This window comes from Mobula hypostoma, chromosome 30 (genome assembly GCF_963921235.1).
Source record: "Mobula hypostoma chromosome 30, sMobHyp1.1, whole genome shotgun sequence".
NCBI classification, from domain to species: domain Eukaryota; kingdom Metazoa; phylum Chordata; class Chondrichthyes; order Myliobatiformes; family Myliobatidae; genus Mobula; species Mobula hypostoma.
The window spans coordinates 2738555-2751195 of record NC_086126.1 but is presented as its reverse complement, the minus strand read 5'-3'; the positions used below and the strand labels follow the sequence as shown (position 1 = coordinate 2751195).

Genomic DNA, 12641 nt, shown 5'->3' with positions numbered 1-12641 from the left:
GCACTCCCTGCGTCAGTCACGGATCTGTCTGCTCTCTACACAGATCACCAACACGTTCGAAATGGAGGCCATGACCTTCAAGAAGCTGGTCAAAGGTCACGCCTACTCACTGACCGGCGCCAAGGAGGTGAGGGAGCGTCCGCGGTCACCGTGTATGGCTGTAGTCACGTATACTGGCGCGGAAAACCTCACTCTCTCTCGCGCACAGACACGTGCACACAGACAGACACACACTCACGCAAGCTCTCTCTCTCTCTCACACACACACACACACACACACAAACACACACACACACACACACATACAAACACACACACACACATACACACACACACACACACAACACACACACACAAACACACACACACACACGCACACGCACACACACGCACGCAAGCACAACACACACACACACAAACACACACACACACGTACAACACACACACACACGCACAACACGCACACACACACATACACACACACGCACACACACACACACGCACAACACACACACACACACACGCACAACACACACACGCACAACACACACACGCACGCACACACATGCACGCACGCACACACATGCACACGTGCACGCACACACGCACGCACACACACGCACAACACACACACACACAAACACACACACACGCACAACACACACACACATACACACACGCACACACACACACAGACACACACCACACGCACAACACACACACACGCACAACACTCACACGCGCACACACACACACAAACACACACACACGCACACACACACACGCACACACACACGCACACACACACAAACACACATGCACACACACGCACAACACACACACGCACACGCACAACACACACACGCACACGCGCGCACACACACACACGCACGCACAAAACACACGCACAAACACGCACACACACACACACGCACGCACAACACACACAAACACACACACGCACAACACACACACACACGCACAACACGCACACACACACGCACGCACAACACACACACACGCACAACACACACACAAACACACACACACATACGCACAACACACACACACACACACGCACAACACACACACACATACACACGCACAACACACACACATACACATACACACACACACGCACACACACACATACACACATACACACGCACAGACACGCACACACACACGCACACACATGCACACACACACACACAAACACACACACATGCACACACACGCAAAACACACACACAGACGCACACACACGCACACGCGCATGCACACACGCACGCACACACACACGCACACACGCGCGCACACACACACGCACACACACGCACACACACACGCACGCACAACACACACACACACAAACACACACACACACGCACAACACACACACACAACCACACACACACGCACAACACACACACACACACACACGCACACACACACACACACAAACACACACACACACACGCACAACACACACACACATACACACACACACGCACACACACACGCACACACACACGCGCACACACACATACACGCACACACACACACACACACACACATACACACACACACACACATACACACACACACACACACACACACATACACACACGCACACACACACACATACACACATACACACGCTCTCTCACACATTCGCACTGAAACACTCGACTGTCTTCCCACCCGCTGTTTACCGGGAACGATTTATCTCGACCTTCCTCTCTCCCTCCCTCCCTCTCCTTCCCATCCTCCATCACCCCCTCACCCCTCACCCCCCTCGGTAGGTACTGTGCCGAGGAAGCCTGGTGAAGCTGGTCCGTCTCCGCAATCCCTGGGGTGAGGTGGAGTGGACGGGACCCTGGAGTGACAGGTGGGCGCACCTCCCATCCCATGCGCGGTCTCACCTATCACCTCCCAGTGTCTCACTTCATCCCCCCTCTCCCCCACCCACCCACCTTCCCCCTCACCTTGTCTCACCTATCACCTCCCAGTGTCTCACTTCATCCCCCCTCTCCCCCACCCACCCACCTTCCCCCTCACCTGCTCTCACCTATCACCTCCCAGTGTCTCACTTCATCCCCCCTCTCCCCCACCCACCCACCTTCCCCCTCACCTGGTCTCTCCCATCACCTCCCAGTGTCTCACTTCATCCCCCCTCTCCCCCACCCACCCACCTTCCCCCTCACCTGGTCTCTCCCATCACCTCCCAGTGTCTCAATTCATCCCCCCTCTCCCCCACCCACCCACCTTCCCCCTCACCTGGTCTCACCTATCACCTCCCAGTGTCTCACTGCATGCCCCCTCTCCCCCACCCACCCACCTTCCCCCTCACCTGGTCTCACCTATCACCCCCCACTGTCTCACTTCATCCCCCCTCTCCCCCACCGACCCACCTTCCCCCTCACCTGGTCTCACCTATCACCTCTCAGTGTCTCACTGCATCCCCCCTCTCCCCCACCCACCCACCCTCCCCCTCTTCTGTCCTCCCCCCCACTCTCCCCTACCCCACCTTTGTACCCTGGCATCTTCCCCCTTCCCTTCCCGTCCTGATGAATGGTCTTGGCACAAAACGTCGAGTGTCTATCCGACGCTGCCTGACCTGCTGAGTTCCTCCAGCACTGTGTGTGTGAGTTTTAAGGACGAAATGGTTGAAGGGACGCCCTGTGTCGTGTTCAGTGGACACGGTGTCGCTGTGCTGGGGGCGGGGGGGGGGTTCGGTTTCAGAGGTGTACTGGTTGGTTCAGGATCCGAATGGTCGAAGGGAAGTCGCTGTTCCTGAACCCGGTGATTTGGGTCTTCGGGTTCCTGTGCCCCCTGCCCGATGGGAGCCGTGAGAAGATGGCACGGTCCGGGTGGCAGGCATTTTTGATGATGGATGTACCCCTTTTGAGGCGGCCCCTCCTGGAGACACGACTGACAGTGGGGAGTGAAGTTCAAAGTTCATTTATTATCAAAGTACGTATCCAACCTTGAGATTTGTCTCCTTCCAGACTGCCTCAACGCAAAGAAACACAAAAGAACCCATTAAAATAAAGACCGTCATGCACCTGGTGTGTTTGACAAATCAGGCAAACTATAAACACCAGGGTTCTGAACGGAGGTCCACAACGAGAGACTGTCCCCGGACCGTTAGTTGAGCGCAGAGCGGAACAGCGGGTTGAACCGGCCATTTCCTCACCCTGGGCCACGGCACCCTGACCTGTTCAATCTTGCCCAAGTTGCTGCTCACTGTCGGAGCGCTGTGAGAACTGGCCCCCTCTGGCTCGATCCAGCCTGCGCCCGCCCGTAACAGTTCAGGTTGCCGTCTCTGACTGGAGCTCTGTGGCTCGTGGAGCGCCGCAGGGATCGGTGCTGGTTGTTGTCCGTACCAGTGACCTGGATGGTAATGTGGTCAACGTGGATCAGCAAGTTTGCGAGTGACACCAAGATCGGACAGTGAGGATGGTTATCATGGCCTGCAAAGGGACCAGCTGGAAAAATGGGCTGAGAAATGGCCGATGGAACTTACTGCAGACAGGTGCAAGGAGATGCACTTTGGGAGGACCGGCTAAGGTGGGTCTTACACAGTGAACAGTTGGGCACTGAGGAGTGTGGTAGAACAAAGGGATTTGGGAACACAGGTCCATAATTCATTGACAGTGGTGTCACAGGTAGTTAGGGCTGTAAGGAAAGCTTTTGGCACATTGGCCCTCATAAATCAAGGTACTGAGTACAGGAGAGGGGATGTTATGTTGAAGTTGTATAGGACGTTAGTGAGGCCTAATTTGGAGTGCTGTGCGCAGTTTTGGTCACCGACCTGCAGGAAAGAGGTAAATAGGGTTGAAAGAATGCGGAGAAAATTTACAAGGATGTTGCCAGGTCTGAAGGACTTGAGATATAAGGAAAGATTGAATAGGTTGGGACTGTATTCTCTAGAACGTGGAAGATTGAGAGATTTGATAGAGGTATACAAAATTGTGAGGGGTATAGATAGAGTAAGTGCAAGCTGGCCTTTTCCAGTGAGGTTGGGTGGGACTACAACCAGAGGTCATGGGTTAAGGGTGAAAGGTGAGGAGTTTAAGGGGAACGTGAGGGGAAACTTCTTCACTCAAAGGGTGGTGAGAGTGTGGAATGAGCTGACAGTACAAGTGGTGGATGCGAGCTCGATTTCAACATTGAAGAGAAGTTTGGATGGGTACATGGATGGGAGGGGTGTGCAGGGCTATGGACCTGGTGCAGGTCAATGGGAGTAGACAGTTTAAATGGTTCAGCATGGACTAGATGGGCCAAAGGGCCTGTTTCTGCGCTGTATTTATCTACGCCTGCGGCCCAGTGCTTAAATCAATCGAACCTCGGGTCTTCCTCGTTCTCGGCCACAGGCCAACTGCCTCACCTCACCTCGCCTCGGTTCTGCCGCATGGAATTGCCTCCAAGTCCAAAGGGCAGTTACAGATTATTATTTACGATGATCCCTTGCCAGATTAACAAAGTACTCAGTTGCTTTCCTTGTTGCGTCGGCCTCCAGCCAGAGGTCACCAGGATTCACCGGTACCATCTTAAGCTGGCATGTGCCCGCGATGACCGCCTTCCATCCGCTACTCTCGACAGCGCCTCCTGTGACTTGGGCGCGGAACAGCCGAAGCAGACTGTGGCCGACAGAGGACAGTGAAAACAGGCGAGAGGTTCACCAGAGTCTCCTCCCCCGATTTGTGACGTTTACCGGGAGTGTTGTACTCGAAGGGCCCAAAGTATTGTTGAGGATCCTGACCACCCATCCTGCAATCTCTCTGACCCACTACCGTCAGGAAGGAGGTACAGGAGCGTCAGGACTGGGACTGCCAGACTGGGTGACAGCTTCTTCCCCCAGGATGTGAGACTATTGAATACCCTGCCACCACCGAGGTCTCGTCACCAGGACAACGAGCTGTTTACTGTGAACCTGAGCTGTGCACTGCATGCATTTTGAATGATATTTTATTACCTTATTTGTGGCAATATATTGGTTTATGTGTTGTGTGTGATGTGTGTTGTGTGTGATGCACTGTGCTCTCGGAGGAATGTCGTTTTGTTAGGTTGTAAATACGTACAGTCAGATGGCAATGAACTTGGACTCGAGCCATCCCTTCCAATCCCAGTTAGTCATAGTTATAGTCAGACTTTATTGATCCCGGGGGAGATTGGTTTTCGTTACAGTTGCACCATAAATAATTAAATAGTAATAAAACCATAAATAGTAAATAGTTAAATAGTAATATGTAAATTATGCCAGGAAATAAGTCCAGGAGCAGCCTATTGGCTCAGGGTGTCTGACCCACCAAGGGAGGAATTGTAAAGTTTGATGGCCACAGGCAGGAATGACTTCCTATGACGCTCTGTGTTGCATCTCGGTGGAATGAGTCTCTGGCTGAAAGTACTCCTGTGCCCACCCAGTACATTATGCAGTGGATGGGAGACATTGTCCAAGATGGACAGCATCCTCTTTTCAGACACCACCGTCAGAGAGTCCAGTTCCATCCCCACAACATCACTGGCCTTACGAATGAGTTTGTTGATTCTGTTGGTGTCTGCTACCCTCAGCCTGCTGCCCCAGCACACAACAGCAAACATGATCGCACTGGCCATCACAGACTCGTAGAACATCCTCAGCATCGTCTGGCAGATGTTAAAGGACCTCAGTCTCCTCAGGAAATAGAGACGGCTCTGACCCTTCTTGTAGATAGCCTCAGTGTTCTTAGACCAGTCCAGTTTATTGTCAATTCGTATCCCCCAGGTATTTGTAATCCTCCACCATGTCCACACTGACCCCCTGGATGGAAACAGGGGTGACCGGTGCCTTAGCTCTCCTCAGGTCTACCACCAGCGACTTAGTCTTTTTCATATTAAGCTTTTTCCCACAGATCCAATGAGTGGAATCACGTCGATCCGGGCCACCGCAGGGAGATGCAGGTGAAGCTGGAGGACGGGGAGTTCTGGTGAGTTTGATGTGTCGGATTCTCTGTGGCTGCAGGCAACATGGCAGGGCAGTGAGCACCATCAGTCTCACAGAGTAAGCAGATTTAAATGTTATTACTGACCAGGGTGAAGCTCCCTCTACCCCGTCACATCACACACTCCCGGGGTCAGACACAATGAAGCTCCCTCCACACCATCCCATCACACACTCCCGGGGTCAGAGACAGAGTGAATCTCCCTCCCCGCCGCCCCATCGCACACTCCCGGGGTCAGACACAATGAAGCTCCCTCCACACCGTCCCAATCACACACTCACGGGGTCAGAGACAGAGTGAATCTCCCTCCCCACCGTCCCATCGCACACTCCCGGGGTCAGAGACGGAGTGAATCTCCCTCCCCACCGCTCCATCACACACTCCCGGGGTCAGAGACAGAGTGAATCTTCCTCCCCACCGTCCCATCGCACACTCCCGGGGTCAGACACAGAGTGAACCTCCCTCTGCACCATCCCATCAGACACTCCCGGGGTCAGACACCTGAGTGAATCTCCCTCCACACCGTCCCATCACACACTCCCGGGGTCAGACACAGAGTGAAGCTCCCTCCACACCGTCCCATCACACACTCCCGGGGTCAGACACAATGAAGCTCCCTCCACACCGTCCCATCACACACTCCCGGGATCAGACACAGAGTGAATCTCCCTCCCCACCGTCCCATCGCACACTCCCGGGGTCAGAGACAGAGTGAATCTCCCTCCCCACCGCCCCATCGCACACTCCCGGGGTCAGACACAATGAAGCTCCCTCCACACCGTCCCATCACACACTCCCGGGATCAGACACAGAGTGAATCTCCCTCCCCACCGCCCCATCGTACACTCCCGGGGTCAGACACAGAGTGAACCTCCCTCTACACCATCCCATCACACACTCCCGGGGTCAGACACAGAGTGAAGCTCCCTCTACACTGTCCCATCACACACTCCCGGGGTCAGACACAGAGTGAACCTCCCTCTACCCCGTCCCATCACACACTCCCGGGGTCAGACACAGAGTGAATCTTCCTCCCCACCGTCCCATCGCACACTCCCGGGGTCAGACACAGAGTGAACCTCCCTCTGCACCATCCCATCACACACTCCCGGGGTCAGACGCAGAGTGAAGCTCCCTCTACACTGTCCCATCACACACTCCCGGGGTCAGACACAGAGTGAACCTCCCTCTACCCCGTCCCATCACACACTCCTGGGGTCAGACATAGAGTGAATCTCCCTCCCCACCGTCCCATCGCACACTCCCGGGGTCAGACACAGAGTGAACCTCCCTCTACACCATCCCATCACACACTCCCGGGGTCAGACACAGAGTGAAGCTCCCTCTACACTGTTCCATCACACACACCCAGAGCAGCAATAGCAAAGATCAGGCTCAAAATAAAATTATCTAGTTGGTTAACCATTTCTGCAATCTGCCTTGGGTGTGGTGGAAGTATCAGAGGATGTGTGAAAACTGTGTTGGGTGTGTGTGGGAAATGTCGGAGGGTGTGTGACATGTGCGTTGGGAAGTGTCAGTGGGTTTGTGAGTCAGTAACGCGAGGAGCTGTTTGTCAGTGCTGCAGAGTGGACACAATCTCCCAGTAACCATATGAACCCACGGGGCTCCTGCTGTTGGCATGTGTTTGAGTGTATGTGTGGACGTGTTTTTGTGTTTGTGTGTATGCATGTGTGTGAGTGTGTGTGTGTGTGTGTGTATGTCGCTGTATGAATGTGTGTGTGTCTCTGCAGACATCCCACCTCTCCTGGAAGTCCCGGGAGTCTCCTGCATATTAATAGTGGCTCCCTGATGCCTGCAAATTATATAAAATGTCCCGGATATCAATTTCTTTTGAGAGAGAAAGCGATCGAGAGAGAGAGTGAGACCACGCCATTGCGGAGTGTTCCAAAAAAAGAAAATATAAAATATACGTCACCCCAGACTACAGTAAAGTGTACCCCTGCCTAACAGGGGTCAAAATAATGACAGTGTTGCTCGCTGCACTGTTTGCAACAGTGACTTTACTATTGCCCATGGGGGGTTAAGACTGTAAAAGACATGTTGAGGTGAGTTTAACAGGTGTCATTCGTTCATTAGCATAGCTAACGTTATTTAAACTAGCCGGCCACTGCTAAGGAGCTGCGCTATTGCAGACATCCCACCTCTCCCAGACATTCCGGGAGTCTCCCGCAAATTGATGGTGCTGCCTCCCTGAAATGAGTTTTTGCAGGGTGGGATGTCTGTCTCTGTGAGTGTGAGTGTGTATCTGTGTGTGTGTGTATCTGTATGTGTGTGTGCGTGTGCGTGTGTATGTGTGTGTGTGTGTTTCTGTGTGGGTGTGTCTGTCTGTCTGCGTGTGTGTGCGCTCATTTAACTGCCTGTCCCCCCTCCCGGCCAGGATGTCGTTTTCGGACTTCCAGAGGGAGTTCAACCGGCTGGAGATCTGTAACCTGACGGCAGACGCGCTCAGCTCGGACCGGCAGCAGACCTGGAACACCTCGCTGTACGAGGGGGCGTGGAGACGGGGGAGCACAGCCGGAGGGTGCAGGAACTTCCCAGGTACGGAGTACACAGCCCCCCCACCCTTCCCTCTGTCACTGTCAATCACTCCCCAGCCCCCACCCTCAGGTCCTTTCTGTCAACTCTTTCCAGACCTCTCACCACTTCACACTTGTATGTCCACCCACGTTCCAGAGAAAACCGTCCCACCGATTCTCACACCTACATCGAAACGTGCAGTCGAGCGCATCACTGGTGTTAACCTAAGGATATACGGGGTGGGGGGGGGGGTGCATTCCGGTTTATCATAGCCATCGCACACTCCCTCCACTGAACACGGCAGCAACAGAGACACAAGTGGGCCAATTAACCACCGACCACACACGTGGTCACAGAGAGAGCGTGCACGCGTACACACACACACACACAGTGACCGAGTCTGAGATGAAACCAGGTGTCCCAGAGCCCATGAACGAGCCTGAAATTTCCGGAAGCAAAGTCTGCCTGTGGGACACGAGCTCCTGGAGTAACTCCGGTCTCAGGAGACCCTGCGGTCTCGAAGCTCGGCCGGGCTGGGTCCAGGCACCTTCACCACCCTTCCGCCTGTCTCCTCCGGGGTTTACGAGCAGCTTGGCCTGGCTCTGATGCAGTCTGTAGTGAAGATAGAGTTATGGAACAGTACAGCACACAAACAGAGCCTTCAGCCCATCTAAACTGTGTCTCATCCTATTGACACACACCTTGTTCAGAGACCTGCATAGCTCTCCCTTCCGCTGGCAGCCCGTTCCAAACTCACACAACCCTATGAGTGACAAGGTCCCCCCTCGGGCTCTCCCAAAATGTCCCCTTGCCTTGAGTGACAGGCTGTGGGTGGGGCCTACTCTGGGCAGTGGGCGAGGCCTGACGGTGATTGATGGGACATTGGCAGCGTCTCTGTGATTGATAGGCCATGGACGAGGCCTTGGGCAGGGACTGGCAATGAGTAACAGGTCACAGGAGGAATCTCTGCAGGAGATAGGCCCTTTTTTCAGCCTGATGCTGATTGACAGGACATGGGTGGGGCTTTGCAGTGATTGACAGGCAGTGCATGGGTGCTCTCTGTGATTGACGGGCCATTGTCAGGGATTCTCTGTGATTAGTGAACCAAGGGAGGGATCTCTAAATTTGACAATTCATGTATGAGTCCTCGATCTGACTCTGCATGGGTGTGGCCTCTGTGATTGACAGTGCATGGGTGTGACCTCTCTCTGATTGATGGGAGGTGGGTGTGGCCTCTCTCTGATTGATGGGAGGTGGGTGTGGCCTCTCTCTCTGATTGATGGGAGGTGAGTGGCCTCTCTGATTGATGGGAGGTGGGTGTGGCCTCTCTGATTGATGGGAGGTGGGTGTGGCCTCTCTCTCTGATTGATGGGAGGTGGGTGTGGCCTCTCTCTGATTGATGGGATGTGGGTGTGGTCTCTGATTGATGGGATTTGGGTGTGGTCTCTGATGGGAGGTGGGTGTGGCCGCTCTCTGATTGATGGGAGATGGGTGTAGCCTCTCTCTAATTGATGGGAGGTGGGTGTGGCCTCTGATGGGAGGTGGGTGTGGCCTCTCTCTGATTGATGGGAGGTGGGTGTGGCCTCTCTGATGGGAGGTGGGTGTGGCCTCTCTGATTGATGGGAGGTGGGTGTGACCTCTCTCTGATTGATGGGAGCTGGGTGTGGCCTGTCTCTGATTGATGGGAGCTGGGTGTGGCCTGTCTCTGATTGATGGGAGGTGGGTGTGGCCTCTCTGATTGATGGGAGGTGGGTGTGGCCTCTCTGATGGGAGGTGGGTGTGGCCTCTCTCTGATTGATGGGAGCTGGGTGTGGCCTGTCTCTGATTGATGGGATTTGGGTGTGGTCTCTCTCTGATTGATGGGAGGTGGGTGTGGCGCCTCTCTGATTGATGGGATGTGGGTGTGGCCTCTCTGATTGTTGGGATGTGGGTGTGGCCTCTCTGATGGGATGTGGGTGTGGCCTCTGATTGATGGGATGTGGGTGTGGCCTCTTTCTGACTGATGGGATGTGGGTGTGGCCTCTCTGATTGATGGGAGGTGGGTGTGGCCTCTCGCTGATTGATGGGATGTGGGTGTGGCCTCTCTGATGGGATGTGGGTGTGGCCTCTCTGATTGATGGGATGTGGGTGTGGCCTCTCTGATTGATGGGATGTGGGTGTGGCCTCTCTCTGACTGATGGGATGTGGGTGTGGCCTCTCTGATTGATGGGAGGTGGGTGTGGCCTCTCTCTGATTGATGGGAGGTGGGTGTGGCCTCTCTCTGATTGATGGGAGGTGGGTGTGGCCTCTCTCTGATTGATGGGATGTGGGTGTGGCCTCTCTGATTGATGGGAGGTGGGTGTGGCCTCTCTCTGATTGATGGGAGGTGGGTGTGGCCTCTCTCTGACTGATGGGTTGTGGGTTTTGCAGCCTCTCTCTGACTGATGGGATGTGGGTGTGGCCTCTCTCTGATTGATGGGAGGTGGGTGTGGCCTCTCTCTGATTGATGGGAGGTGGGTGTGGCGCCTCTCTGATTGATGGGAGGTGGGTGTGGCCTCTGATTGATGGGAGGTGGGTGTGGCCTCTCTCTGATTGATGGGAGGTGGGTGTGGCCTCTCTCTGATTGATGGGATGTGGGTGTGGCCTCTCTCTGACTGATGGGTTGTGGGTTTTGCGGCCTCTCTCTGACTGATGGGTCGTTGTTGTGGCCTCTCTCTGACTGACAGTCTGCCTGTCCCTCCGCAGCCACGTTCTGGATTAATCCTCAGTTTAAGATGGAGTTGAGGGAGGAGGACGACAACTCCGAGCACCAGGAGTCTGGCTGCAGCTTCCTCGTCGCCCTGATGCAGAAGAACCGCCGGCGGCTCCGCCGGCACGGGCAGGACATGGAGACGATCGGCTTCGCCATTTACGAGGTTTGCCCCCTCTCCGGGGGTCTTGGTGGGGAGAGGGGTGGGAATACCTGACCAAATCAATCTCCCCCTCCTCCCACAAGATCCCCACTTCCAGCCCGCCCTCCCTTCGCGGCGACCCTTCCTCACCCCACCCTGCGACCCACACGGGAGGCTCGGTCGCCCAGCGGGATGGAACTGGGGGAGGAGGTGTGGTTGTGTCGGGGGGTTTGTCTGGTGTCTGATACGAGTCGCTTCAGGGTGGGCGGGCAGGCAGGCTGGCCATTCGGCCCGCAGGGCTGCACCTTGCCTCTGCATGGCCTGATTCTCTCTCTCTGCTTCTCCACAGGTTCCCCAGGAGGTAAGTCCATCTCTGAGAGTCGCCCTGCCGCAGGTAACCTCCCCTCAGGTGTCAGGAGACCCCCGAATGGGGGTGTGGGTTTGGCGGGGTGAGGGATTAATTTGAATGCACAGAGTTACAGCTACAGGTCAGAGCCAAGGAAAGGGGGGGGGTGCGTATTATTAGAAAGAGTGGGCAGTACTCTGAGTGGCTGTGAAAGGGGGCGGGGCCATCGATAGGGGCGGGGTTACTGAAAGAGGGTGGGGCTACAGCAAGGGGGTGGGGCAGAGTTCTGAGTGGTCGCAAAAGGGGGCGGGGTTACAGAAGAGGGGAGGGGCTACCAGAAAATGCGAGGAACGGCAAGGGGGTGGTGTTGCAGCAGAGGGTAGGGAGTAGGGACGTGATGAGTGGGGGGGTAGGATGGGGTGAGGGTGCAGGCGGGCTTACGGTGAAGGGCAGAGTTATGGCACAGAGGCGCGGTTGTGGCTGACCTCCAGCGGGCGGGGTTACAGCAAGGGGGCGGGGCCAGGCTGAGAGGGCGGGGTTAAGAGCAGCCGCAGTAGGGGCACGGGGATAGGAACGGAGGCGGAGTTGCCGCGAGTGAGTAGCCACTGGGGGTGCGGTTTACGGCGAGTGGGCGGATTTTGGTGAGGCTCCGCGAGATTAGTGGGTGTTGGGGGCGTGGCGATGGCGAGGAGGTGGGGTCATGGAGAGGGGTCAGAGTTAATGCGAGGAAGGGGTGGTCACAGTGGAGGGTGGGGTTGTGGCACTGTGACAATTGAAGCTGATCTTTTGTTCCTCTCTCCATGGTCGCTGACCGACCTGTTGAGTGTTCTGCATTGTTGCCTCCCCGCTGGGGTTTCTTTCCTTCCCCTCTCCCCGCCAACCACCCCCGGGTGACCTGAC

The 12641-nt window shown here is 55.3% G+C and overlaps 1 protein-coding gene across 5 annotated transcripts in view; it reads left to right on the top strand.

Annotated features, from left to right (window-relative positions):
* The window catches only part of LOC134339684 (calpain-1 catalytic subunit-like), a 110000-nt gene that overhangs the window by 77458 nt on the left and 19901 nt on the right, over window positions 1–12641 (top strand). For all 5 annotated transcript variants that reach the window (XM_063036385.1, XM_063036383.1, XM_063036384.1 and 2 more), the window contains exons 7-12: window positions 44–127; window positions 1806–1891; window positions 5898–5972; window positions 8386–8546; window positions 11250–11419; window positions 11745–11756. In XM_063036385.1, coding sequence (XP_062892455.1) covers window positions 44–127; window positions 1806–1891; window positions 5898–5972; window positions 8386–8546; window positions 11250–11419; window positions 11745–11756 — 588 coding nt within the window. The remainder of the gene's footprint in view (window positions 1–43; window positions 128–1805; window positions 1892–5897; window positions 5973–8385; window positions 8547–11249; window positions 11420–11744; window positions 11757–12641) is intronic.